At 43.7% G+C, this 24,452-nt stretch overlaps 1 protein-coding gene across 1 annotated transcript in view; it reads right to left on the bottom strand.

Moving 5' to 3' along the window:
- MTMR2 (myotubularin related protein 2) overlaps nt 1-20,800 on the bottom strand; it is a 55,476-nt gene extending 34,676 nt beyond the window's left edge. The window contains exons 1-2 of the mRNA XM_015852285.2: nt 20,618-20,800; nt 4,719-4,824 (exon numbers count right to left, since the gene is read on the bottom strand). Of these exons, the coding sequence (XP_015707771.1) occupies nt 4,719-4,824; nt 20,618-20,700 (189 nt within the window). The 5' untranslated portion in view covers nt 20,701-20,800. The remainder of the gene's footprint in view (nt 1-4,718; nt 4,825-20,617) is intronic.
- Between the last annotated feature and the right edge of the window lie 3,652 nt (nt 20,801-24,452).

The raw sequence follows: 24,452 nt of genomic DNA, 5'->3' as shown, positions 1-24,452 counted from the left end.
GAATGCAGACTAGCTCAGAAGAATTTAATTCTGGAAACCTATCGAAGACAGCAAGGGCATCCATCTACTATCTTTGAAGGAGAAAGCTATTTCATATATCTTCTGTCATGCCTCAGTTATGTATCTTAGAAAAGAAACCACAAAGGCTTGCCTAACTCTTCAACAAAGCACGCAATGGATGACAAATGAACGTTACGCAAGCAATTGTGTGTTCCTTTCCTTCCCTAACCTTCGAGCCTTGGGCACGCCACAATAATGTTCTTGCATCGTATCTATAAACCCACTGCAAAACCACTGATTCCTCTTACACTAAAGGAGAAAATTATTACTGTGGATGGGGCAAACAACCACAGAGAAGGGGGCATGTGCTTACACAACGTTTTGCTGGATCTCAGAGGAATATCGGGAACTGTGAATCTCATTGTCACCCTCAAAGAGAAGAATAGCTTAGTGGTACCAAACTGTAGTGGCAAGAACAAAGATTAGAACTACTGTTTCTGAAAGCTGTGCAACTAAGCAGGTGACATACCTGTCTGCCATGCTGGAGGTTTGCTAACAGATTTTCCTCTGTCCATAGAACAGACTGGAAGCAACAAAAAGTCAACATTATGAATTTCTAATATCTGATTCAGGCTGTTACTGTATACAACTCAAAACTAAGCACGATCAACCTTTAACTTTCAGGCAAAGGTTTCATTAAGGAAGTGCGACAGCAGACTCCGCTGGCCGCTTGCATTTCTTTCCATCCGGGGATGGAAGGGATCCAACCCTTTTATGAGGTTTACTCCAAAGCTTTGAATATGGTATGAATATGGTAAACTGCAGGCATTATCCTATAAATCAACAGCCAACTCAAAATGAAAGTCCCAAATGATAAAAGCTAGAGTGTTAGTAACAAAGCTTAAGAGAAGCCCTATAAACTGCACAGGCTGATCCGCCCATAGGCATTGAAGAAAACAACATCTATAATACTTACGAGCAAGAAATCCACTGTACTTGAATACCCGCGTGACGTGGTGTAGGGAGCCTGCTTTGGCAGGGGGGTTGGACTCGATGATCTCTAGAGGTCCCTTCCAACCCCTACAATTCTGTGATTCTGTGATTCTGTGAATAATTACGTTCCCAGATCTGTAAGACACACTTACGTACCTTCGGCAACATTGGTTCCAAGGTGTTTTTAAAATCTCATTCCAATTTACAGAGTATCTATGAATTTCCAGTTCGTTTTCACTTCCAGTTACTACTACTCAATCATGTTCTTGCCTGATCTACAACTTATGTTAAAACATATGGTGGTATATTTGTTAAAAAATCCCCCCCCAAAAAGTGCATTTCCCAAATCAATTCTAAACAGCTTCAGATATGAGATCAGAAAGGGATGGGGCAGCAGGGAAGTAGAACCTAACAGTGTTTAGAGACGCTTGGTGGGTATAGGGTGGCATTCTTGTGTTTTTTATTTACAGCCAACTGTAGCAGCCAACATTTACTTAGAGATGTTTCATGAAGTGAAAATTCCATGAATTGTAATGGAAAGACAATTTAATCCCAGCTCCACATACTGAAATGCTCAATATACATTTGAAAAGAAACAAAAACAAAAGCCACAAAAACAACAATACTTCATAAAAGTTAATTATGAAATACTTTGGAGAAAGACTTAGGAAAAATACTGCACATGCATTTAGTAGGAATCCCCAGTGGTTGTCTCATTTACCTCATTACACACACGCACGCACACACACTGAGTGTTAATTGCACTCCAAAAGAAATCTGCAGGCGCAGACTGTAAGAAATGATATGGGTCCTTCCCTTCATTCCCTCCCCCTGATGGACGCCTACTTTTCTTCCAAAAATTCCCCACAGAAGAAGAGAGTGCTAATTGTAGCTATCACAAAGTGTTTTTCCATCACCACAGAAATTTAATTCCTAAATTTGAGTCGATGCACACGCAGAGGCAGAAACTGAGTTGAGGTAGGGTGATGACGGATCCCTGCAGCAATTCATTCTAGAGGGGAAAATTTAAATACACATCAAGAGCATAATCCCACAATTGGCAGATCCACTTCAAAATCTTGAAATGCTTATTTTCAGCCTCTTAAAGCTAACTGATGCAAGCCCTTCCTGTGAGAACATCGTGTAGCCCAGGCACTTGTCTCACACACCACAGAGCTACCACAAAACGTGTTGCTGTATCCGTTAATGGTACAGCATCATCTGCAGTATCAAGAGGGTGTAAGAAAAGTGTAAGAGCAATCAGGACCTTCAAAAACTTCTCAGTAAACTAGCTTTAAAGAAACAGAACAAAAAACTGTAGAACTGTCACAGGACAGAGATGTTAATTCAGAAGAAACTGGACAAAGAATGATGAGCCGAGAGAGATTGTGTTTGTTCTCCATGAGAGCTGAAAGAAACTGGTTTTAGCTAATCACTGCAGAATAAGTCTCCCTTTCCCAGCTCATCTCACTAAGCAGCAGACACGAGGCTCCAGGAATCAGCCCAGCAGACACGCAAGCACTGACACTGATCTCAGGCCATGGTACTGCGCCCACTGTGGCAATACCAAAATAAGAGGCTGCACAATGGAAGAGGACAGATCCAAACTTCTTCTCCAGCACCAACCACTCCAAACCACAAGGAGACAAACAGTTATTGCTTGAATTCCTGTAGGAGGGAGAAAGGCAGTCTGTACTAATGGAAATGGCACTTTTCTCACTATATTCCCCTACAAGGAGGACTATGGGAATCAATGCTCTGCGGGCAGCATTGCATCAACAAGCAGCCACCGAGGTGTAAATGCAAGACCCAGCTTTGTGCTCTCATCCGACTGTGCTGCAGACACTCACAGCAGCTTGGCAGCAGCAAGCTGTAGGTGGAGCACAGTAGGTGATGTTGATGCTGCACAGCAGTGTTGATGCAGGTTAACAGGAGGAAGCATTCTGCTAGCAGAGGCATGTGCTCGCACTTGGCTTCAAGTAGCTTTATTCTAGAAAAGTTGTTCTCTACTTTTACCACCTCTCCTAAGCATTATTCTAAAGTAAAAGGGGAACGGTACTTCTTACAATCACAGCGGAAATTTAGGTTGCTTAATAACTTTTTCTTTAAAACAGCAACAAAAAAAGGCAAGCTGTGAAGAAACCATCCCGGAAATTATGGGAACTGTGGCATAGCAAGGAAAGAAGGCTTTCTAATGACCTCCAGCAAACAATACATATGCATCTTCTGGCTGAAAAATGCATCGTGCTGCTAAGTGAACACTCCTCTGCAAACTTCACTTGACAGGTATCCCCGTCTAATAGGGATTTCATGCAGCCAAGGTAACAAAAAGAAAGGAGAAGACACATCCAGAGTTATAAGGAGGACATGTTGAGCCACGTGAACCACCACAAAGCAAAGAGCCTTGAATCTAGAACAAAAATACTGCTTGGCTCTCTGTATGTAAAGATAATCCTCCACTCTAAAAGAACCTGCAAAACAGCAGCTGATCTGAGCATCAGAACTGTAAAACAAATCCTAGTTATGTAAAATCAAGTTAAAATGAAAAGAGGGGAGGAAATAAGTCAGTGTAAAATTTATGTATGGCATTATATACACGATCACAGCTGTAGCAGTACTTGCAGTCATATATATTTATACCAATTAATTGCTTCATCTCTGCCTAATACTCCTGCTGTGTGTTGGAGAAAACCACCTCATCTTCAAGGAGGAAAAGCTTCTGACCTGCTATAGAGCACTTTATCCCAACAGTTTCTGAGGACTACCTTTCATGCCCATAGGTAAAAACTGTGAACTAACATTTACATATAACCTGCTGATTCTTTTACAGATTGCTGCTTAATACTGGCTGGTAATAGTCCTTTAAAAAGGAAACATCAAAATCTTTCTGTTACTGTAACTGCTCACAGGACAAAATACCACCAAGACTGTCAGAGAAAGGAATCAGTTTTGTGTTAAGAGTTTCCATGCAATTTTATGGCATTCAGATTTTACAGATCTGCTCAGCCACAGTTGAGAAATGCTAGAAGTCACTACCAGAACGTACCGACAGCACTGGTGTTACAGACAGACTTTTTTGCAAAGGTGAGGAATATCAGCAAACCCCTTGGTTTCATAAGGGGAACGTACAGATAGTTCTCAAAACTCTTCTGAGCTGAACTCCAACTCTGGATTTGACATTAACAAATCAATAACAGACTTAAAAGAGCCTTGTCTGAGACTTTCATGTGAGAGCCACTTATTTTAGCAGCTTGAAGATAACAATCTTCCTCTGAAAGAAGATACTTCCAAGGACTCCCTGTTTACAAACAAGAAGGAGTTTTCAAAAAAGAACATCTCAGATACACACCAGAGGAAAAAAAAGCACATTATACAACTGGCTGGTTGAGGATCTTCACTTACTTAAAGCACTTAAAAGAAAAAGGAGTTCCTTTGAAAATTCATCTCCAAATGTGGGTTGCAGAGTCAGCTTTTTGAAGATTAAACAACTTTATAAAGAAGGAAATAATATGGTAGAGATTAAAGTTCAATTTCTATTTCACTTGTTTGACTTTAGGACCTTTCATGCTTTGGCTACATGAAATTTGGCATTAACCTGAAAGCTAATATTCATCTTGCTCTATCCAAACTCAGAGGCGCAAGCAATGGTCATTGATGAAGAGCACAACACATACAGATAGGTAGACAGATACGGATTTTCTTTTGTTCAGACAAAGCATACATACCCTTAAATCTGGAGAAAAGTTGTCTGCTGAGGTGGAGACCGAGTCTGATGATACAAGAGAAGCAGATTTTGTATGAGCAGAATGGTCCGACTGAGAAGTGGAAGCACTGGAAAGAGAAATACCACACTGTCAAAATGGTGCTCAGGACTGCTCAGAAGCCTACAAATAAGGCCGCTTGCTTGCAGCTGTACCAAGCAATTTTCCCTGGTTTCCACCCTTTCTATTCTCATTTACTTAGTTCTCAGCAGTGGTTTCAGAGAACCTGTTTTGCCTTCCGTTACTACGGATCACAAATGCACACGCAATTCATTACCAAATCGCAGCTCAGGCAGAGCCAACGTTGTCACGAACACAAACCCGATCAAATCCTAAATCAACGAAACGAAGGGCCTCCATTTCAGGCTTTCAGATGGGAGAAATTAGCACGCTGCAACTTGATGAAAACAGACAGGATCCTGAATGCACGCCAGCACAACTCCAACCGCAGCTTTACAATGGTGGAATGAATTCAGAATCAAAACCTCTTCCCACCACAGGGAACTTTCCTCTTTCAGGTGTAAGCACAGCCCCAGGAGAACAAAGAGGAGCCTCCCAGCAGACCTTTCTGGTGATACAAAGTGTGATTTGCTAAAAACAAAGCAAAACCAGCTATCATTTTTTCAACCCGGTTTTCTTAGGACGGCTGTAAGCAATTAAAATAAGCTTATTTTATGACATTTTCACGCTGCGAGCTTTTCTAGAATCGTAATTGCTTGAAATTAGCATTTGATAATAATGCTTTTAAAGCCCCATGGGACTGCAAGGAAAGACCTCTGTGGAGCAACGTTCTGCCATGGCACAACAGCAAACTCTGCCTGGAGCAGCTCATTCCCACACTCTCATTGACCCCCAAAAAGATTCACCTGGCTGCTACAACACCCTTAAAGAGCAGCTATCAGGCCAAGGCAGAAAACACACCCGAGCACTATGTCATTAGCTGTATTAATTAGTCATTTGACAACCTTCAAACAGCTTTATCTGAGTTTGCAAAGAGCCTGGAGATCTGTTAATTGTCTGAAAATTGTTTTGCTGCTTAACTGCTGCTAAACAGCCACTGAAAGGCCAGAATGTTCCAGTTTTATTTCTATTCTTCGAGGTTTGGCAAAGCTTTATGCAGGCAGTGTTAAAAACATGAGGTACTATGGTGAAGTTGGGCTCTAGCTGGGAGTCACTCCTCTCTGTCCAAAGATTAAAGAGCACTGGCAACTTTTTAGTTCTGTGATGGAGAAACTTTGAGAACAGCAGAAAACCATGTAAATAAATGATAGCATTGTGCCTACTGAATAGCACGATTCCACTGAATGCATTTATTGTACACAGTTCACCAGCTAACCCTTCTGCTTCCAACTCACTTAACTCTTTGAGTTTACCATGATGGTAAACATTTCTGAGGAACAGACAGAAAATAATCCCACATTGAAGTAACAAGAAAAAACTCAGCAAAACCACCTGCTCTTCCAGTCCCAAAGGCCTCCCAGATACACAGAAGGTGCAAACAGATCCACATTACAACCAAAGTGGTGGGACTACACTGCTGCCGAGTGCTGGTTATGCTCCTACTCTCTTCCTCTCCTCTATTGGGACTGCACCACGCATTTCCATTATGAACATCAGGAGGTGCGGTTTGATTTGTTGATCTGCAGGGGCAGCAAACGATTGCTAAACACAAAGAAAGTCTTCTGCTGGATCACAAGGCTGACTGGATTCATTACATGGCCACACAAAACAGAGGCAGTGCACAGGAGAAGGGAATCTGTATCTGGAGATGAGGAGGAGGGCTGAAAACACTTCTGCGTGCAGCAGCCCGCAGGCATGCTGAATGAGGCTTAGCCCTAAACCACATCATTGCATTGCTTTACTTAAACCAGCTCAGAGCCCTGGATGCATTCCCTCAAAACTCCTTTCAGTCTGCTCCCTGTACGTTCAGTCTTTACCTTCCAAGAGTTCACCCTGATGTTTGCAACTGCATAACTGATTGAGGTTCAAAGTCATGTTAAAATCACCCCATCTAATCATTCCACAGTGCAGCACCACCTTACTGTGCAGCAGCTCATATGGAGATGGCACTAACAGTTTTCAGCTGGGAGCCAGCAGCTCTGCCTTGGTCCCATGAAGTCAGCCCCAGCTGGGGCAACCAAAGCTTCAACAGAAACCTCTTGGTGTATTTAAATGCATTTAAAATCAGTGACACAGCTCAGTGTTGAGAAGTCATTTAGCACAAATGTAAACAGCAAAGCAAGGGATGTACTGGCAGCTAATCCAAGCTCACATGCCTGCATGGAGCAGGCATTTGTTTGTGCTGTGCAGAGCAGCTTACTTAATGACCAGCACTAAATCACTGAACACAAGAACAGTAACAGAAGCATTTGTATCAAGAATTTCATGTCCTTTCATCACGGAAAATGGAGCTGAAAAGGCCTTTCATGAATAGTGGCAGTCTCTCCCTCTGCCCCCAAGCCAGGACAAGCTATGCCCAAGCAATCCCTGCAGCCTGCCCACCTAACCTGCTCATCACTGCTCCCAGGCAGGGAAAGCAGTAACAAAAAGAGTCAAAATCCACCAGTTGTTCTGCTTGCACAGTTCGTCTGCCCTCCTACATCCCCAGCCATTACCAAATAAACAAGCAGTGATTATCTAACCATAACAGATCAAAATTAGTTATGAAATTGTTAGTTAATTTTACTTCAGCAGGCTGAGGGGCCAACTGCTTTGTACAGGGAAAAAAACAAAACAACAGACAACTGTCTAAGTGTTCTGTGTTTATCAATCATGCCTGGTTTTGAGTGGGTTTCAATGAACTATGCAAGCAGCAGAGCTCCCTCCATAATTGCCACTTGCTCTTCTGCACCCGGTGCAAATCTTGCTGCCACTGCAGTTCCTCCATATTAACCTAGCTTCCTCCAATGCAAAGTTAGAGCTATCGCCCAAGTCTTTTTGGCAGCGGGATGGGGTAGTGCTGATGCTAGTCTAAGGTGCTGAGGACCCCTATGAGAAATACTCCAAACACCTGACTTTCAGAAGTAAGTACAGGACAAACCTGTGTGACAGCACAAGTACGATGGTCAGATGTCGCTGCTGAGTTTGGTTACAAACATTTGAGAACCAAGGTACATGTGGCCTGATTTCAGCAAGGGTTAAAAATCACTGGAGCTGTGCCCATGACTGCCAGCTTCAAGTCTGGTTTAATGCAACTCAGTAGACAGTGACAGAACAAGGGGGGATGTTTTTAAACTAAAAGCTGGGATATTTAAGTTAGATGTCAGGGGGAAATATTTCACTGAGAGGGTGGTGAGGCCCTGGCACAGGCCATCCAGAGAGCTGTGGTGCCCCATCCCTGGAGGTGCTCAAGGCCAGGTTGGATGGGCCCTGGGCAGCCTGAGCTGGTGGGGGGCAACCAGCCCATGGCAGGTGCTTAGAACTGGATGATCTTTGAGGTCCCTTCCAACCCAAGCCATTCTATGAGTCATTTTATGATTCATTCTAAATGATTATCATCTCTGAACCTCACTAAGGTTCTAGGAAACAGCATTTATTCAAGTTCACAAAATACTTTGAGTTCTCCCTCCAGGAAAGGAACAGAGCACAGGTGCATCAGAGCTGACCCATGAAGAACAGGGACCTCCAGGAGCAGTTCTCTTCCCATGCTGCACAGGCAGCTCCACAGAATCCATCCTGATGTCTGCACTAATTGTCACAACAGACCCTTACAACAGAAAAACTCCACAGAAAAGCATCTTGCCCCTATTGCTACTATTCCCATTTCTCCTTCGTTGCCCCCCAAGCAGAAGCAGAAAATGGGGTTAGGATGCAATTAGCACTAATACATGTCTTTCAACTTAGTAATTATTGTTTAAACGTATTTTTATGGCCAGATTCTGAATGATAAATGAGTCTAAATGAGATCTGTCAGCACAATTGTCTCATACGGTGTCTGCACGCAGCATTAACCCCTTGGCTATGTGGAATACATATATGCAACTAATATGAGAATTAAAATGAAAAACAAGCATAATGACTCAACTCTTGATAAAGCCTTCATTGTTATTATTAGGACCAACCCACAACACTCCAGGTGGTTTTTAAGCATAACTCAGACAGATGCCCTCTGGTGATTCTTGTTCAGGTAGCTGAAAGGTATTGCAGCCTCCATAGCAGCACTGAAGGAACACCAGCATGCTTCGCTTAAGCCATCAACAAAGATGTAAGGAAACTACAAACAGAAGTGTCTGAGACATGCAAACTTATCCTGTTTCACTATGAAGGTGCAGGAAAATAATGTGGGAGAAAGGAGCAGTAAAGTGTGAGGTCACTTCAGAAAGTATCACCAAACAGCCAGAGGCATCTGATGCAATCTCTGCCCTCTGACCCTTTTAATTCAAGTAACATGGTGGATAAACTGGTAAAGGAAAAGAAATCAAAACTTGTGGCTATTCTCTTGCTGTTACGTAAGTGTGAATATGCAGTTACTGCTTTCCTAGAGCAGATAAGCAACAACTTTTCACAGAAGAAGAGACACATCTACAGCTATTTGACCACATGAGGGTCCAAGAGCAGCCCCAGAGGATTCACGTTAGTTAGGAAGAAAGCAAGGAGATGTAAGGGAACAGCCAGAACCGAAGAGTGAAAATCCAAAGCTGAGCTTAAGGGCAGCCTCTTCTCCCAGGCTGTGTGACATGAGAAGAAAAGCGAGACAGCCAGTTTCACTTACAAACCAAAACTGCACAACAACTTCTGGCAAAACACTAAGCAAAGGTCACAGTATTACCATGATTCAGATGAACCTTCCCTCCCTGTACCTGCTGAAAATCGCTACTTCCAAGAAAGCATCTTAAGAGGTCTGCCTCTCTGTTCAGCAAGAACATCAAAATTCCATATAGATATACCATCCCAGAGACAAGAAACAAAAAGGGACTGAGCAGCAACTCTCCAAAAATCCACCCACAGTTATTCTTTTTTATACAGTTAATACAGGTTCCTAAAGTTCTTGTTCTAAACCTACAACTGAGAACCTGCGTATGAGCTTAACATCCAGAACTCTCAGAATGAATGAGATGGAAGGAAAATACATCTCTGGAAAACACGGCATTCCCACTTAGCACCATACACATGGGGCTCTGGGACAGGTTTTTGTTTGATTTTTATTTTATTTATTTATTTTTACACCAGTGTCTGAAAATACTAACCTTGCTTATTCCTATAAGTAACACAACTGAGATGCAGTCACAGATGATAAGAATCAGCTCTCCAGCACCTTCTTTATGAATATTCCTTCCTTGCCGCTATAAGTAGCTGCTTCTTTGCTTGCAAAGGTGTGCCAATTACTCAGATGCTAATTGGCATTGGCTGCTCATACAATTTCTTCTCTATCTAATCGTATATTTTGTTTCAATGGTCACTGAAATGACACAGAAAACAGGTGATAAAACGCACCACTGTGCGATACAGTTTGAGCCGTAAAGGTCATAAATGAGAGAAGCACTGCAGAGTGCAAATTTCCATTTCCTCTCTTCCTGTTTTTTTGTTAAAACTTTCTCATTATGTACATTCCTGAAAATTAATCAAAGTGGAAACTGCAAATTAATGTTGACTGCTGGCAAATACAGTTTCATTTGGAAGCTTTGGATGCCAAGAGAACAGGATCCAAAAGGTTCAGAGTTACAGCAAGATCATAACTAAGAGCACCTGTAGTACTTGGACACTCCTTTAATAAAGCACAATTATGCAGAGTTATTGAGCTCTCCCTGTGCACTTCCCAAATTCAAGCTGGCAATTTTCTCTCTTCGATACTTCCAATGTTCCTGCTTCTGTCAGAGAAATACTGAAGAACCTTTTGGGCCACATCAGAGCAACAGAAGACAAAGCGATGTTTGTTTGTCATGAATATCGCTTTGTCCTAGCTGGTACTGCATGATCTGGCCTGGGAAATCCAGCTGTCACCCACATCAGGGCTCCCATTTCCAGCAGCCCTCTGTGGCTCTAGGGATGCAAAAAGCAGCTCTACAGTTCTTACTGGTACACAGATCCTAAGGTACTCATGTGTCTCTTTCTCCCCCTTGTCCAGGGAAGGGCTGGCAGCACGGCTGGTGTTTGATTAACCAAGGGCCTCGCAGCAGGAACTGGGCATTGTGCTGGCATCTGCTTTGCCAGAGCCGCAACAAACCCTGCAGCTGTAAATTAAGTTTTAGAGTCTTTTTGCTCTGCCTATCCCAAGACAAGAATCCTGCTGTGCTCAGCACTGCACAAGCCCACAACAACTGGCAGTCCTTATCCTGACGAGCTTACACGGATGGAGAAAGGAGCAGCATCTCCAATAAGCAGGGTCTCAATTTTTCACAGAGAGAGGCTCACTGTACGTTCTGTACCAAAAGAAACTACCTACAGCATATATAAAACGCACTCCTACTCTCCCGGAACACACAGAACACTCTTTCCAGGCATCCCGGATACACACTTGCTACACTTAAGAACTGCAGGAAACACACAATCTTTCTAAACATTTAAATATCCCACCTCAATCCTGCTTGACCTGCAGCTATCTCAAAGACAGCTGAACGCCACACGCAAATATGTTCTAGCAGGAAAGAAGAGAACCAACTGCCAGGCTTCCACTGGCATCTCGGAGAGGCAGACAGTTAAATGATATAATAATGTACACTTGCCATTCAAAAGGGTTGGCTGTCAGAGCTTAACAACATCTTAAAACGAAGCCATTCCAGTAAACAAGTCATTGTGCATGTGTGTATGACAGACCTAAAATAGCCCCCCCGTGCCACTTGCCTGAATGGAAAAGATTCACTTCTGCTGCCAAGCAAACCCAGGTCTCAGTCTGACTTCACGCTCCAAGGAAAGAAAATGACTTTGCTTTATATATAAAAAAAAAGTTGATCCTTAAAGTAGCATCCTTAGCTGAATATATGGTACATGTTTTCCCATGAGCCATAAAGAGAATGTCCTATGTTTTGACCGTGAGCAAGCTTTTCTAGGAATGCAAATCCTGCTCTCAGAAGTTACACAATGGACTACAGTGTCACAAGCACCGTTCATGCTCCATTAGTCATTCTTGTATTATTTTTTAACAGAAATTCACAAAAGGCCTGCAGTGTGTGTACAGCACTTGCTAAACAATAGGCTGATTGTCTAAAATATTTGCAAGGTTCCAGGAATAGAAAGCCAACACCCAAAGACAAACCAATATGTAGCATATAATTAATAACAGCAAGCAGCTCACAGTATCATGCTTCCATGAGTCAAACAGCCCAGAAGGTAAAAACAGGAAGAACAGCAGCAATCAGAGGCCTGAACTGATATATCCTGATCAGCAGGTGATTCTGCCCCTCTACTCTGCTCTTATAAGACCCCATCCCGAGTAATGCATACAGCTCTGGAGCCCCCAACACAAGAAGGACATTTGGTGCAGAGAAGAACTCTGGACAGTGTTGTAGTCTCCTATACATGAATAAGGACAAAAGTCATTATGGAAACCCTAAACACAATTCAAAACCACTCCCGCTATTTATGGTATTCACTATATAAGCTTCCACCTCCTTCTTTTAAAGCATTTTAAATCAGAGTAAAACATGCAAGTAGAAAGTGACTAAGTTCTTGACACAAATTCAGGCAGTCCCATGCTGAACTGCAATAACAACAATAAGAGTCTGAAAGCAAAGAGAAGCAGAAGAACAGAAAACAGCAAATGTAGTCAAATATTATGTTTGGTTGATTTAAAATGCTGTTGTTTTGAGTACTTTTTGTTTGTTTTTAAGAAACTTACTAACTTGACCAAGAAACAGAAATAATACCTGTATGAGAAGGCGCTGACCTTACGACAGGAAGGAAATATGGATAAAAAGACAGATTTATTTTACTACTTGTATTCTGGCAGTGCCTTATCTCTATCTACAAACTAAGAGCTGGCTGTGTATGGTTTAAACAATACATATATACTTCCCACAGTTCATGTGCTGTCTCATTTCTTCTTCGGATTCTTTTTTAGCTCCCTGTTTAAAAAACACCTTAGTAAGAAAGCAACGCGTATTGTGAAATGTTCTGATTTTCTTTCAAACACATACCACACAACCCCCTCACCCTAACAAACCAAACACCCACGGGAATTAAAAATACCAGCAATTTACTCATCAATGACAGGAGTTGTTCCCATACTGCAAAATAATGGAAAGGAGGAAAGAACATATAAATACAGCCAATCTGAAGAGTCATGCATTGCCTAGCAAAAATGAGGTGGCGTAACACCTTGATATGCTTTCAAAGGCACTTTGTAACAGTGTGCTTGGCCAGAATCAGCTCAAAGAAAGGATCTGGAACAACAGTATTCTGTTAGCAATGCAGCCCCTGCATGAAGTTGGTCCCTGGTGGAGTCACAAAGCTAAAATACTACAAGTATTCAATAACATGGGGGGTTTATTTCCAGAAATTCAAACTAAGACAACACAGGAGGTTTTCATAAATGTTGAGCACCTGTATTCTGTAATGATTTTCAGAGAGCCCAGCATCACTGCAGATTATGATCCAAGTCCCCTTGTTCCACACCAACACCTGGGTCCAAGTTTCCCGAGAACTCAATCCCATTTATTCTCTAAATAGAAAGCCTGGTTTCCTAAGGGCTCAGCAGCCGTCAGCTTCTGTTACAGTGCAGATTAGCCGAAGTGCTCTGCATGCTCACCCCCCTAGTCACACATAGGTGCATGTTGAACACAAAGGTCGTACATCTTGCAATGATACAAGGCATGAAAAGTTTACATGCTAATCTGAATTTTTTCTGTACATCAGTTCCAGTGCATCTGAAATGTGGTTTTATCTTCTGTAATCAGCCACTAGCCACTTCTTCCTAAGACTTCCACTTGTATTGACAGAAGTCAGTGTATGCTAAAATCTGAGTAACTCGACGAGTAGGAACAACCAAGGTTGGACAGGTTCAGCTCCTTCTGGTGCGTGCTATATAGGTGTCTGTGTACCCAATTACTCAACTGAAATCAAGTCAAGGAAGTCTAGAAAATGATTCATCTGTCAGAGTAGGCATCTATTTTTGCTCAGCTGAGTTATTTGTGAAGTGTACTGACCCTGCTGAGGGCAGAGTGGTTTTTGGTACCTACTAGGAGAGATAAGGGAATCCAAACTAGATCCCACTCTAGTTTCCAGATGATGAGTTATGGGGCTGAGAAGTTAGTATACGCTTTGTTTTCAATAGAACACAGAGCCTTTCACGGGGACCAGAGAGAGCATAGGAAAAGAAGGAAATGCAAAAAAATCGGAGACAAAAGGTTATATATTTCTGTATTTCTCCAACTTGACTGAAGTCTGATTCAAGAGAATTTTCCACATGTTCATGACATCTTTCTCATCAAGGTATTTTATTATGTTGAAAAAGAAACAAGCATTTTCACTAATGGAAGAACTGACACAGACACCTTTGCCACCTCCGCCTTTGCTTAAATGCAAAATGTGATATTAGCTATTACTTCTACCCCTCTGACAAACGCAGTTAAAACTGTCCAAAGGTTACAGAAACTAACAGTGAACAAAGCAGACAGATGTGTACTGATACATGAGGAAACATGGCTACATGAGGAAACCAGGCTATAAATCTCTGTTCTCTTTTCAGTTGCCAACAGATTTAGTTAACATGGAAAAGAGGGAGAACACGAGTTAATAGCTCCTTCCTTTTTCAGCGTGGAGAACAAGCCAAATTCAGTACACTTTTTGACCCTTACACAAGATGGGGAGAGAGTTCTGTGTAGGTGTTCACATTTGAATTACTGTAGGCTCTCCTTGCAGTTGCTGGGAAGAAAAAGATATGAATTACTTCATTCCCATTGTCTACAAAAAGAAATCCAGAGACTGGCACAGATGTGCGTCAGAGAGGTCTGCAGTGAGATGAGAGAAAGTTTATCCAAGAGGTCTGTATTTTTCTTTATGAGAGATGAAAGCAGGAGGTGAAATACACAACAGAACACTGTCAGTGTCAAAATGGAATGTCTGCTACTAGAATGAAGAACATAGCTTGAATTTTCAAGAGAATCCTACTCCAAAAGCCACTTTGGGTAAAATGGAAGCAGAGGATTCCATGTATTTCTTTACCAGCGATGCTGATCAGTTTTTACTTGTTAAAGGTGTCCCAACTGCTGATTTGGACAATCATCTTTCAGCAGCCTATCTCTGGTAGCACAGGTTTCAGTCACTTCCCTGTGGGACAGCTCCTATAGATGTACACAACCAACTCACTCCTTGGCTTCAGCTCATCCACACGCAGATTTTGCTGAAATAACTGATGAGTTTGGTCCTATCCATCTTTGCAGTCTTTGTCTTTAAGAAGGACTGGTGTGAATCAAAATCAATAGGGCCTCTTAATATAACAAGAATTCTTTATTCTCAGGTAAGGGAAGAGGAACCAATGAGGCTGTGGTTTAGGAGTTCAAATATTATATAATGCACATATTAGTGCCTTTTTGTGCCAGGGAAACTAACAAACAAAAACATGAACAAAAACAACTTGCACAAAAACACATCACGTAAGACATGCAAGAAACCTAAGTTGTATATTCATTCTACCATTATAATTTTTGGAAAGAAGAAACCATCAACGTGAATCTCATTCTTCTTGGCAAAGGACTCCAGATGCTGAGCACTGTGTAAAATCCACCAGGGCCACAGTAACACCATCAGCCTGGAACCAAGAGGCATCGGAGAGGGGTGAGCCCAGCACCAGGAAGAGATGCTGAAACTAAAAACCTGAGTCTATGACACTTGTAACTCATCGTTCTTCCTTTTTCTGTATCAAGCGCATCCAGACTGATAACGATTAGACTTTCAAGATTTCATTTACACTAACAATAAATTTTGGCTATATAAAGACACGCTGCCCTTTCACCAATGAACAATATTTCAAGTGTAACAATTTGTACCAGGACATAGGCTCTTTACTTCACAATGAATTAATCCAAATAAAACTGTTGTTTTATTCTAACCAGATGTTGCCCATCTTCCCAGAATAAAGAAGAAAAAAACACCCTAAGTTTGTTCTCTCTGACAGCAGAAACATGATCGTACCCACACCTGATCCAGATCAAATCCGTACCATTGGGTGATGTAACGTTAGTGGTCCCCAAGGCACTGCCAGAAGCCTATAGAAAGGCAAGGTCTGTCAAGTGGGAGCATTTGTGCATAGATAGCAAGATGACTAGAATATCATTTTGAAGGGGTTATGGACTTGAAAACTACTAACAGTTTTTCTTCATTAAATACATCAGGGCTTAGAAAGCAATGGAAAAGAATTCATGGAGCAGAAAGGCAACAGAGGCAAGGAAAAGAGCTACCTTGAAATCACTGGAAAATTACTGAGTGAGAACATTGTCTGGCAAAGGAAACTACAGATGGTAGGAAAAGGAAAAACAAATACTTGAAAAGTTCCACTGATTTTCTGTTGTTGTCTTTCACAGAATTTTTCTTCAATTAGCTCCTACTTACTGGGGCTATAAAACAGCCAGATGTTTTCCAGTTAAAAATGAAGACTTGGGGTAATTACCGTGACAATATCCTTTTTGTACCTTCCCTTTGCTGGGTTATTATCCCTAACACCTCTACAAGCGAAGCACTTCATTACCTTCCCATCACCCTCTTCTTTATGGTGGAATGGGTTTCCCATGGACAAACTACAGCATCATATTTTTCATGGCCTCTTATACAACTACACCTTGTATATAACACCTGATCATGGCAACCTCTGGAAAGCTTCTGATGCATTTCTAATGCATGCTGGCTCTTCCCCTTTTCTTCCCCCATCCCAACTAAGTTCTCAGGTAACTTAAGCTCTTTGGGGTATGGATCAGGTCTCTTTTACACCACCTAATACCTTCAACACTAAAAAAACATTCACAGTAAAGCAGGTCATCAGGAAAATGTTAACAAAAAAGAAGCTGCAGGCTATTGATTCTTCTGAGCCATTCCAGAGGTGTTATGACCTTTCTAAATGTACTTCTTACCTTTGGTCAAAAACAATAGAAGAAGAGAAGAAATGCAACCATTAAAATATAAGAAACAGATAATTAACCTGTTGAAGATCAGTATTAACCTATAAATGAAGTCAGAGCAGGAGGAGAATCAGATAATACATAGGAATGTGTCACTGACATCATTGGGTCATCCCAAGTCTTACAATTCAGGTTCTGTAATTGTGTTCCTGCTGTAAATAGCCTGTAGTTACAGGACTATGCGTAAGACTCAAAACTGTCTAGCAAACAGACTATTAGTCAACATAATAGCACCATCTCTCTTCAGAAAAGGCAGTGCCTGATAGGACCCCAGAGGGCCGTGTTCTCAGCCTCACTCTATTCCTCATCAGCTGTCAGATCTGGCCTCATCTCTCCGCAGCAGTTTTTCATCTCATTCTTAGACTTTCTCGCTCTTCGCTCCATCTCTCAGCAAGGAGCCACAGTGCTCTACTGAACGTCCAAGAGCTCAGTACAGCAACCCGCCAGGCACTGGTAAAAATAGAGCAGCCCTGGCTCTCCAATGCAGAAATCAGCTCTTTCTGTATTTGTATGGCAGCTAAAGCTGTGGCACCCCAAATTCTCATAAGGCCTCTAACCAATAATTTAACATGAATTAGAATGCAAGAAACAGGTGAATGTCAACTGCATTTTGTATTCTCAAATAGAAAACACACTTATAAAAAAAAAGAAAAAGAAAAAGAAAGAACATGTGCACTTTTATTGAATGTTTAGAATCTGGACAAAGGAATCTGTGTGTGCCCAAAAGGGAAACTTGTATGGCTGAAGGTCTCATAAGCCAAGAGAAGCAGGAACTGAAATGTGGATGCCAAAGTCTGCTACTAAAAGCAATTCTCGTATTCTTCAAAGGTCAGAGTTTCTCCTCACAAATGCACTGCAAATGTTCACCCAAAAAGACTCCACAGCTTTATTTTATCAGTTTTCTACCTGAATCCTCTGACCCCAACAACAGACTCTCCTCATTCTGCGAGTCACGTAAACAAAACTATTCCTTATCTTCACAATATGCAGTACTTGAGAAAAAAATAATCTATCTCAAAATGGGCCTTAGTTGCAAGTAAGTGTTATAAATTATCACTCCTATATTAAAATTAATAATAATGAGTGTGCTGGGAGCTGCTAACTGCTTCTAGGCATAGCGTTTATTTTCTCAGATACAAAGAATCAGTTCATTATCAGCACTCAGCAAGCAACATACTTGTCTTCAATGGCAACAACTCTCAGAAATCCTGCTGCACGCATAGAAGAAATCAAAAGCAAGAAGTGCTCTCAAAGTCCAGGAAGAAAAAGACAGCTACTCGCATTTCACTGAATGCCAGAACTGGCAAAAACCCTTCCTTTTCAAACTCTAACTTCAATGACTCATCACAAAACAACTCCATCAGCAAATCACACACATCTGGTAGCAATGTGGTGCTAGCGAGCCCTCCTCAGCCAACAGCTTACAGATCCAACTCCTTCCAGCATCACTCTCATCTGTGGGGAAAGAATTCCTTCAACATAGCCTTAAATCAGAGCAGGTATTGACAGGACCTTATTTGAGATGAACGGAGTTCATACCTCGTGGAGCTATTGCTTCAACAGACCTCGCTGCACTGATTTACACAGAGCTTATGTTTTCTGAGTTACCCCTGCAAACGCTAAGGACAAGGAGCGTGATTGTTTTCATATGCTTCAGCATGAAGCACAGCGCACAGGATTCACTGCGCCCGCAGACCTCTACGGAGCATAACTGCCAGCAGAGAGGTGGTAACAAGCAACCAGAAAGTGGGAACATCAAACATCGCTACAGTCACGCTGGCAGGAAACATCTGCCCACTGCCTTATCTCTGTCTGTCATTTTAGACTGAGGTTGAAAAATCACCGACATCTCCTGCAGCAATTTCCTTCCTGTACAATCACATCCACGCTTCTGCACAGGCAGTACAAATTCACCTTCAGTGGACCTAACAGAGAGACTCCTGGCCATTCTACTTGTCTGTTGTTCAGACTGAGCTTTAATATGTTTTTCAAACGTTTTTTATGGAAGCACACAGAGATTTGTTCATTTGGAGACTAAGACATGGAATCACAACACAAACAAAATGCCTTATCACCTTTAATGTCACCTACAATTTGATATCACCTTTTAATTTAATTAATTTCACAGAGAGTCTTTCCAAACTATTACTTAGCACAGTGAAAAGGTATTTATCAGTCCCCCAGAAGCCCCAGACCATCACTCAGGTCTACTGAAACATCAAAGCAACCTCCACTATCAGACGTCACCAACATCCCATTTGCACAACCAAATGACAAACATTCTAACACGTGTGTTTTTTAAGGTCCTTATTCACGTGAGCAACCTTTCCAATGGTAAACTCTACCAGCTGTGCCTTACCAAGGGCTCAGAACTCAAAGCTGTCCTACCTTACAGACCACAATAAGAAAGGGATGAAAATAAATATATTGTATGTTGAATGTAAAATACATTCAACCATACAAATATGTTTCAGGGTATTTGCATCGAGATGTTGGAGCAGAGACTTGAAATTCTGAAGGTTATCAGATAAGCTTCTTAATACCCCAAGAAAACTGTTCAAGTTAAGGCCTTTTCAGGACTTGGAGGACAGTCCTGTGCATGCTCAGCAGAGACAGATTTACCACCTCCATCTCCCAGTGCTTCCATCTGTACAGGGCATGCTGCTGAGTAAGGTTCTTCCAAGGTAAGCTGTGTTTCCATGACTGCAGGTCCCAGTTTCCTGTACAGTGACTGACCTTCAGATGGGTCCAAGCTGCCCCAGCTGATGCAGAGAGTGGACGAGAATTATACTGGGGAAGTGAGGAAAAAGAGAAACGGCATCTGGCAGGTAAAGCACACTATGGAAACAGATACAGAAAACAGAAGAGCTTGATGAAGCAGAGTGAAATGGTCACAGAGGACATGAGAAGGATGCGCTATCGATGCAGAGTGGGCACTGCCTGCCTGGGGGTCCTGCTGGGTGGCACAGCAGAGCAGAAGTCAATGTCACCCTGGGATGAAGGCACAGGGGAAGCACCAGGAGATGCAGGGAAAGGTCCGCCTCCTCAACTCAGTGCTCATTGATGTGCTTCTGGGATCTGCATACAGTTTCTATCTCCCTAAAGGCACTGGAGGGGAGCTCAGGAGAGACCACTGAGAGGGTGGGGGCTGGACCACCTCCCCCATAAGGATGGACTGGGTTTGGTCAGCCTGGAGCAGGAAATACTTCAGAAGGACCCACAGGAAGCCCCAGAGGCTACACAGAAGGTATCAAAGGGATGGAGGACGTGCAGTCGCTATCCTTGCACGTTTCCAGTATGACCTGGCCTCCGAGCCATGCCAGCAGGACTGAGAGATCCTTATGGCCATTCAACCTGGGCACAGAGGGCAGCCAGAACGTGGCAGGACCCCTCCAGCCTCCGGGGCATCGTCCGTCCTCCCTGTGCCCCACCCTCACAGCCTCGCAAGATGTGCTTCTGAGTCACGGCATCCACACCTCTCCCACACCCTGCGAGACGCAGGAAGCCTCGCAGAGGTAATTTCCTCTCGGAAATCACCCACGCAGCATTAAAATGTCATTAAGAGTAAAATAAAAAAATAAAAAATCAGGCTCTCCTAAGGCTGTCGGGGGACAAAACGACACGGATTCAACAAACCCCACGACCTTCGCTCCTGTTAATAAGACGGCACAGGGCTCAGCCGCCCCGAGCAGCATTCAGCACTGATGGAGAACGGCGGCACCGATGTTCTCCCCCCGCCCCGCCACGGCTCCGTGCAGCGGGACGGCCCTTCAGGCCCAGCCCTGAGGAGCTGGAGCTGCCCGCGGGGGCCGTTACCTGGACAGGGAATCGCCGCTGGGCGGCCGCGCTGCCACCGCCCGCCCGGCGCCGAGGCTCTCGCAGCTGGAGCTCTCCTCCATGCCGGGCTGCGGGGCGGCCCCGGGACGGGCGGCCGTCAGCCGAGAGCGGGGATGGAGGCGGCCATGCCGGCCCGGCGTGCTGAGCGGGGAGGGCGGGCCGAGGCGGGGCGATACCGAGCGCTGCCGCTCCCTTTGCCGCAGCCTGCCCGCCTCTCAGCGACCGCAGCCCGGTGAGGTCGGTGAGGGATAGCGGTTACGGGCGTCACCGAGAGCCGCCGTGGTGTCAGGGTCAGCGCTGTTTAAGGTCTTCGCCAAAGACGCTGACAGTGGGGTCTGCACCCTTAGCAAGTTTACTGATGATGCTCCAGAGAGATGAGATGTCATCCAAGGAGACCTCGACAGGATCCAGCAGTGGGTCCAGGTGAACCTCATAGGGATCACAGAATCACAGAATCACAGAATCACGGAATCACAGAATCACAGAATGACCCGAGTTGGAAGGGACCTCAAGGATCATGTAGTTCCAACCCCCCCTGCCTGGCAGGGCCACCAAACATACACATTTACTAGATCAGGTTGCCCAGGGCCCCGTCCAACCTGGTCTTGAACACCTCCAAGGACAGGGCATCCACAACCTCCTTGGGCCTAACCACTCTCCTAGTGAAGAACTTCCCCCCTAAGGGATCAACAAAGCCGAGTGTAAGGCCTGCAACTGGGCTTTGGCAAGCAAGGGGTATAAGGATTGAGCACAGCCCTGCTGAAAAGGACTTTGGGGTACTGACTGATGGCAAGCTGTGTATGAGCCAGCAATGCACCCTTACAGCCCAGAGAACCAGCCGTATCCTAGGCTGCATCCAAAGCAGTGTGGCCATCAGGGTGAGGGAGGTGATCCTGCCCCTCTGCTCTGTGCTGTGAGGCCTCATATTGGAGCAGTTTGATGAGCAAGAGAAGAGCTCTTAACATTATTTACAAAGACTCAGGAGGAACTGCAGCTGATGCTTCCCTCTCACAGTGTCTTTTGAACACATTAGCTGTTTTGACAAAGGTTCTATGAGGCAGACAAGAAGCCAAAGCACTGTTAGCAAGCAGGAGGGTTTCAGTAAAGCCTGCTAGTCAGCAGTCTGTTGGTAGAGGCAAGAGAACACCCAGTGTCACAAATATGACTCCCAGGGGACATCCATGCTTGAAACAGTAACTCAAAACGTCATAAATCCTCTACAAATCTGAATGTTCTATGGATGTAAAATGGTTACTCATCACCCATTTGCTCTCCAAAGAGTAAGTCAGTTGATGTACCTCCTCCTGCTGTTTCCCAGTTTGCTCCTGTCACTGGATGTAAGTCCAAAGCACTTCGAGTCACTTGCAAACTGGTGAGGGCAAGCAGGATGTTGAAGCCGTATTGCAGCAGCCCCGTCTGAGACAGCATTAAGCTGCTGTGAAATTCCCTCCCCTGCTCTTCCCTTTAGTGTCTTTCAGCTGCTGTTGAGCAAGCTCGATGTGGGATGGTTTGAAGCTGGTTTAAACTTGAAAACACAGCTTTGTCAAAGCAATTTTTTTCCCCGCTGTTTTGGTTTTCTTTTTTAACTTCAGAAAAAGTCCCTGAATTGCCAGATGAGTTTGTCTAGTCCTTTCATTTATTCACTTATTTCTTTATTTTCCTTTTCAGCCTAGAACACGGGCTGGCAGGGGCTGCTGAAGCAGCAGCAGCAGATCTGCATCTCTGGTAAGCGGTCACATAACTCCTGGCTGCCTTTTCTCTGTTCTTCAGTCCCTTCCCAGTCCCTCTCAGGACTGAGTTCCTGAAGGCGTTAACCCTTAGCAAAGGTCGCTATTGTGGAAGTGGTACAGAGCCGTGTATGTCTCGCTTTCCAATCTTATCAGACTGATACCCTTATGGTGAGTTGCAGTTACCTTCGTTCCCACTGCGTATGTAGTTTGATAGCAGCACAGTTGTTTAAAAGAAGTCAAGTAGGAGTAAAAACAATATACAAGCCCCCTTTGCTATGTGAAAGTATTAGAGTGCCTTCTTTTCTTCCTAATTTGCCATTGATGTGGCATCTCTATGTAGTTTATTGATGAAGTGCGCTATTTGCTTTTCATTGCCCTGTTTTGTTCTTGGCCTTATCCCCAGGGCCTGTGAAACCCTTTAGAAACTCTCTCTGGTGCTTTGTAAATGAGAACAAAGCTAATCACCTCCTGGATCTCTCCTGCCGCTGAAAAGAACTACCAGGCTGCTCAGCGAGTCTCTGTGCTCAGCAATAGCACGTTTTCAAAGTCAGGCAGAATTTTCTCCCTGGGAAGTGAGTTACCTCAGGGCTGGTGGAAGTGATGGAGAATTAACTAAAGGCCCTGACATAACCAAAACCAATTAAGGAAAATTCACAAGACTCGTTTATAACTGATATAAAATAAATAGCCTTTCTTTCTTACCTGAAGAGGAGTGGCCAGCAGGGACAGGGAAGTGATTGTCCCTCTCTACTCTGCTCTCATGAGGCTTCATCTGGAGTACTGTGTCCAGGTGTACCCTCAACACAAGGAAGACACTGAGCTGTTGGAGAGGCTTCAGAGGATGTCCACAATGATCAGGGGGCTGGAGCACGTCTACTACAAAGACAGACTGAGGGAGCTGGGCTTGTTTAGCCCGGAGAAGAGAAGGCTGCAGGGTGACCTCATTGCAGCCTTCCAGTACCTAAAGGGAGCCTATAAACAGGAGGGGAGTCAACTCTTTGAAAGGGTAGATAATAACAAGACAAGGGGAAATGGTTTTCAGTTGAAGGAGGGAAGATTTGGGTTGGATATCAGGGGCAAGTTCTTTTCCAGGAGAGTAGTGGGGTGCTGGAACAGGCTGCCCAGAGAGTCTGTGGGTGCCCCATCCCTGGAGGTGTTAAAGGCCAGGCTGAATGGGGGCCTGGGCATCTAGTTGGGAGTTGGTGGCCCTACATGCAGTAGGGTAGTTGGCACTTGATGATCTTTGAGGTCCCTTCCAACTCAATCCATTCTTTGATTCAATTATTCTATGATTCTTTAGGCATTTAGAGGTGAAAAGTTGTGAAGACTACAAAGCAAAGGGGACAATTTTATGTACTACATAAAACAAGTGAGGGGAAGTAAAATTTTGTCTCTGTCCTTCAACATGAAAGATAGTGTATGCATCCATTATATTTAAACTACATGTCTGTAGAGTAAAGGCGTTCTAGCTGAATGTGTGCATGTAGTGCATGCATCTGGTGTATGATAGATGAATGTGCTAGATTTTACAAGCATCCCAGTCCTGGAACTCCTTGGCTTTACTGCTGCACAGTCAATCAGCCTCACTCTGTCCCCTGCTTATATGGATCTTGTGGGGATGTTTGGTCGTCGTCTATAACTCTTTGACCAAACATAGCTGGGACACTGTGTGCCAGAGCAGATAAACAGTTCTTCTTCTACATTAGTCAAAGGGAAAGGCTGTGTGCTCTGATGATTCTAAGAAGGCATGATCTCTTGCTGCAGTCTTTATCATACCCTGCCCTTCCATCGTACAGCTCATCAGACATTCCCCTCCTTCCCACTCTTCTCCATCAAACAACAGAGTTTTTTGAAAGCCCTGTAAATACAGAGGGAGGGCTGCCCTAATACCTTTCAAAAATGGTGCCCTTGTCCTCCACTTCATCACCGACATTAAACTCACTCTCCTTGCTGGAGCTCTGGATCACCCATATTTTCCTCAAATTACTCATGTGTTCCTGTATCACTGCCTGTGCCCTGTTAGCCAACACACTAAATAACTCCAGGCAGTGGCAGCTTCACACACTGTGCTTTCTTCTCTACTA

This window comes from Coturnix japonica, chromosome 1 (genome assembly GCF_001577835.2).
Source record: "Coturnix japonica isolate 7356 chromosome 1, Coturnix japonica 2.1, whole genome shotgun sequence".
In the NCBI taxonomy this organism is placed as follows: Eukaryota; Metazoa; Chordata; class Aves; order Galliformes; family Phasianidae; genus Coturnix; species Coturnix japonica.
The sequence above is the reverse complement of the archived record's forward strand: the minus strand, read 5'-3'. Positions and strand labels throughout refer to the sequence as shown.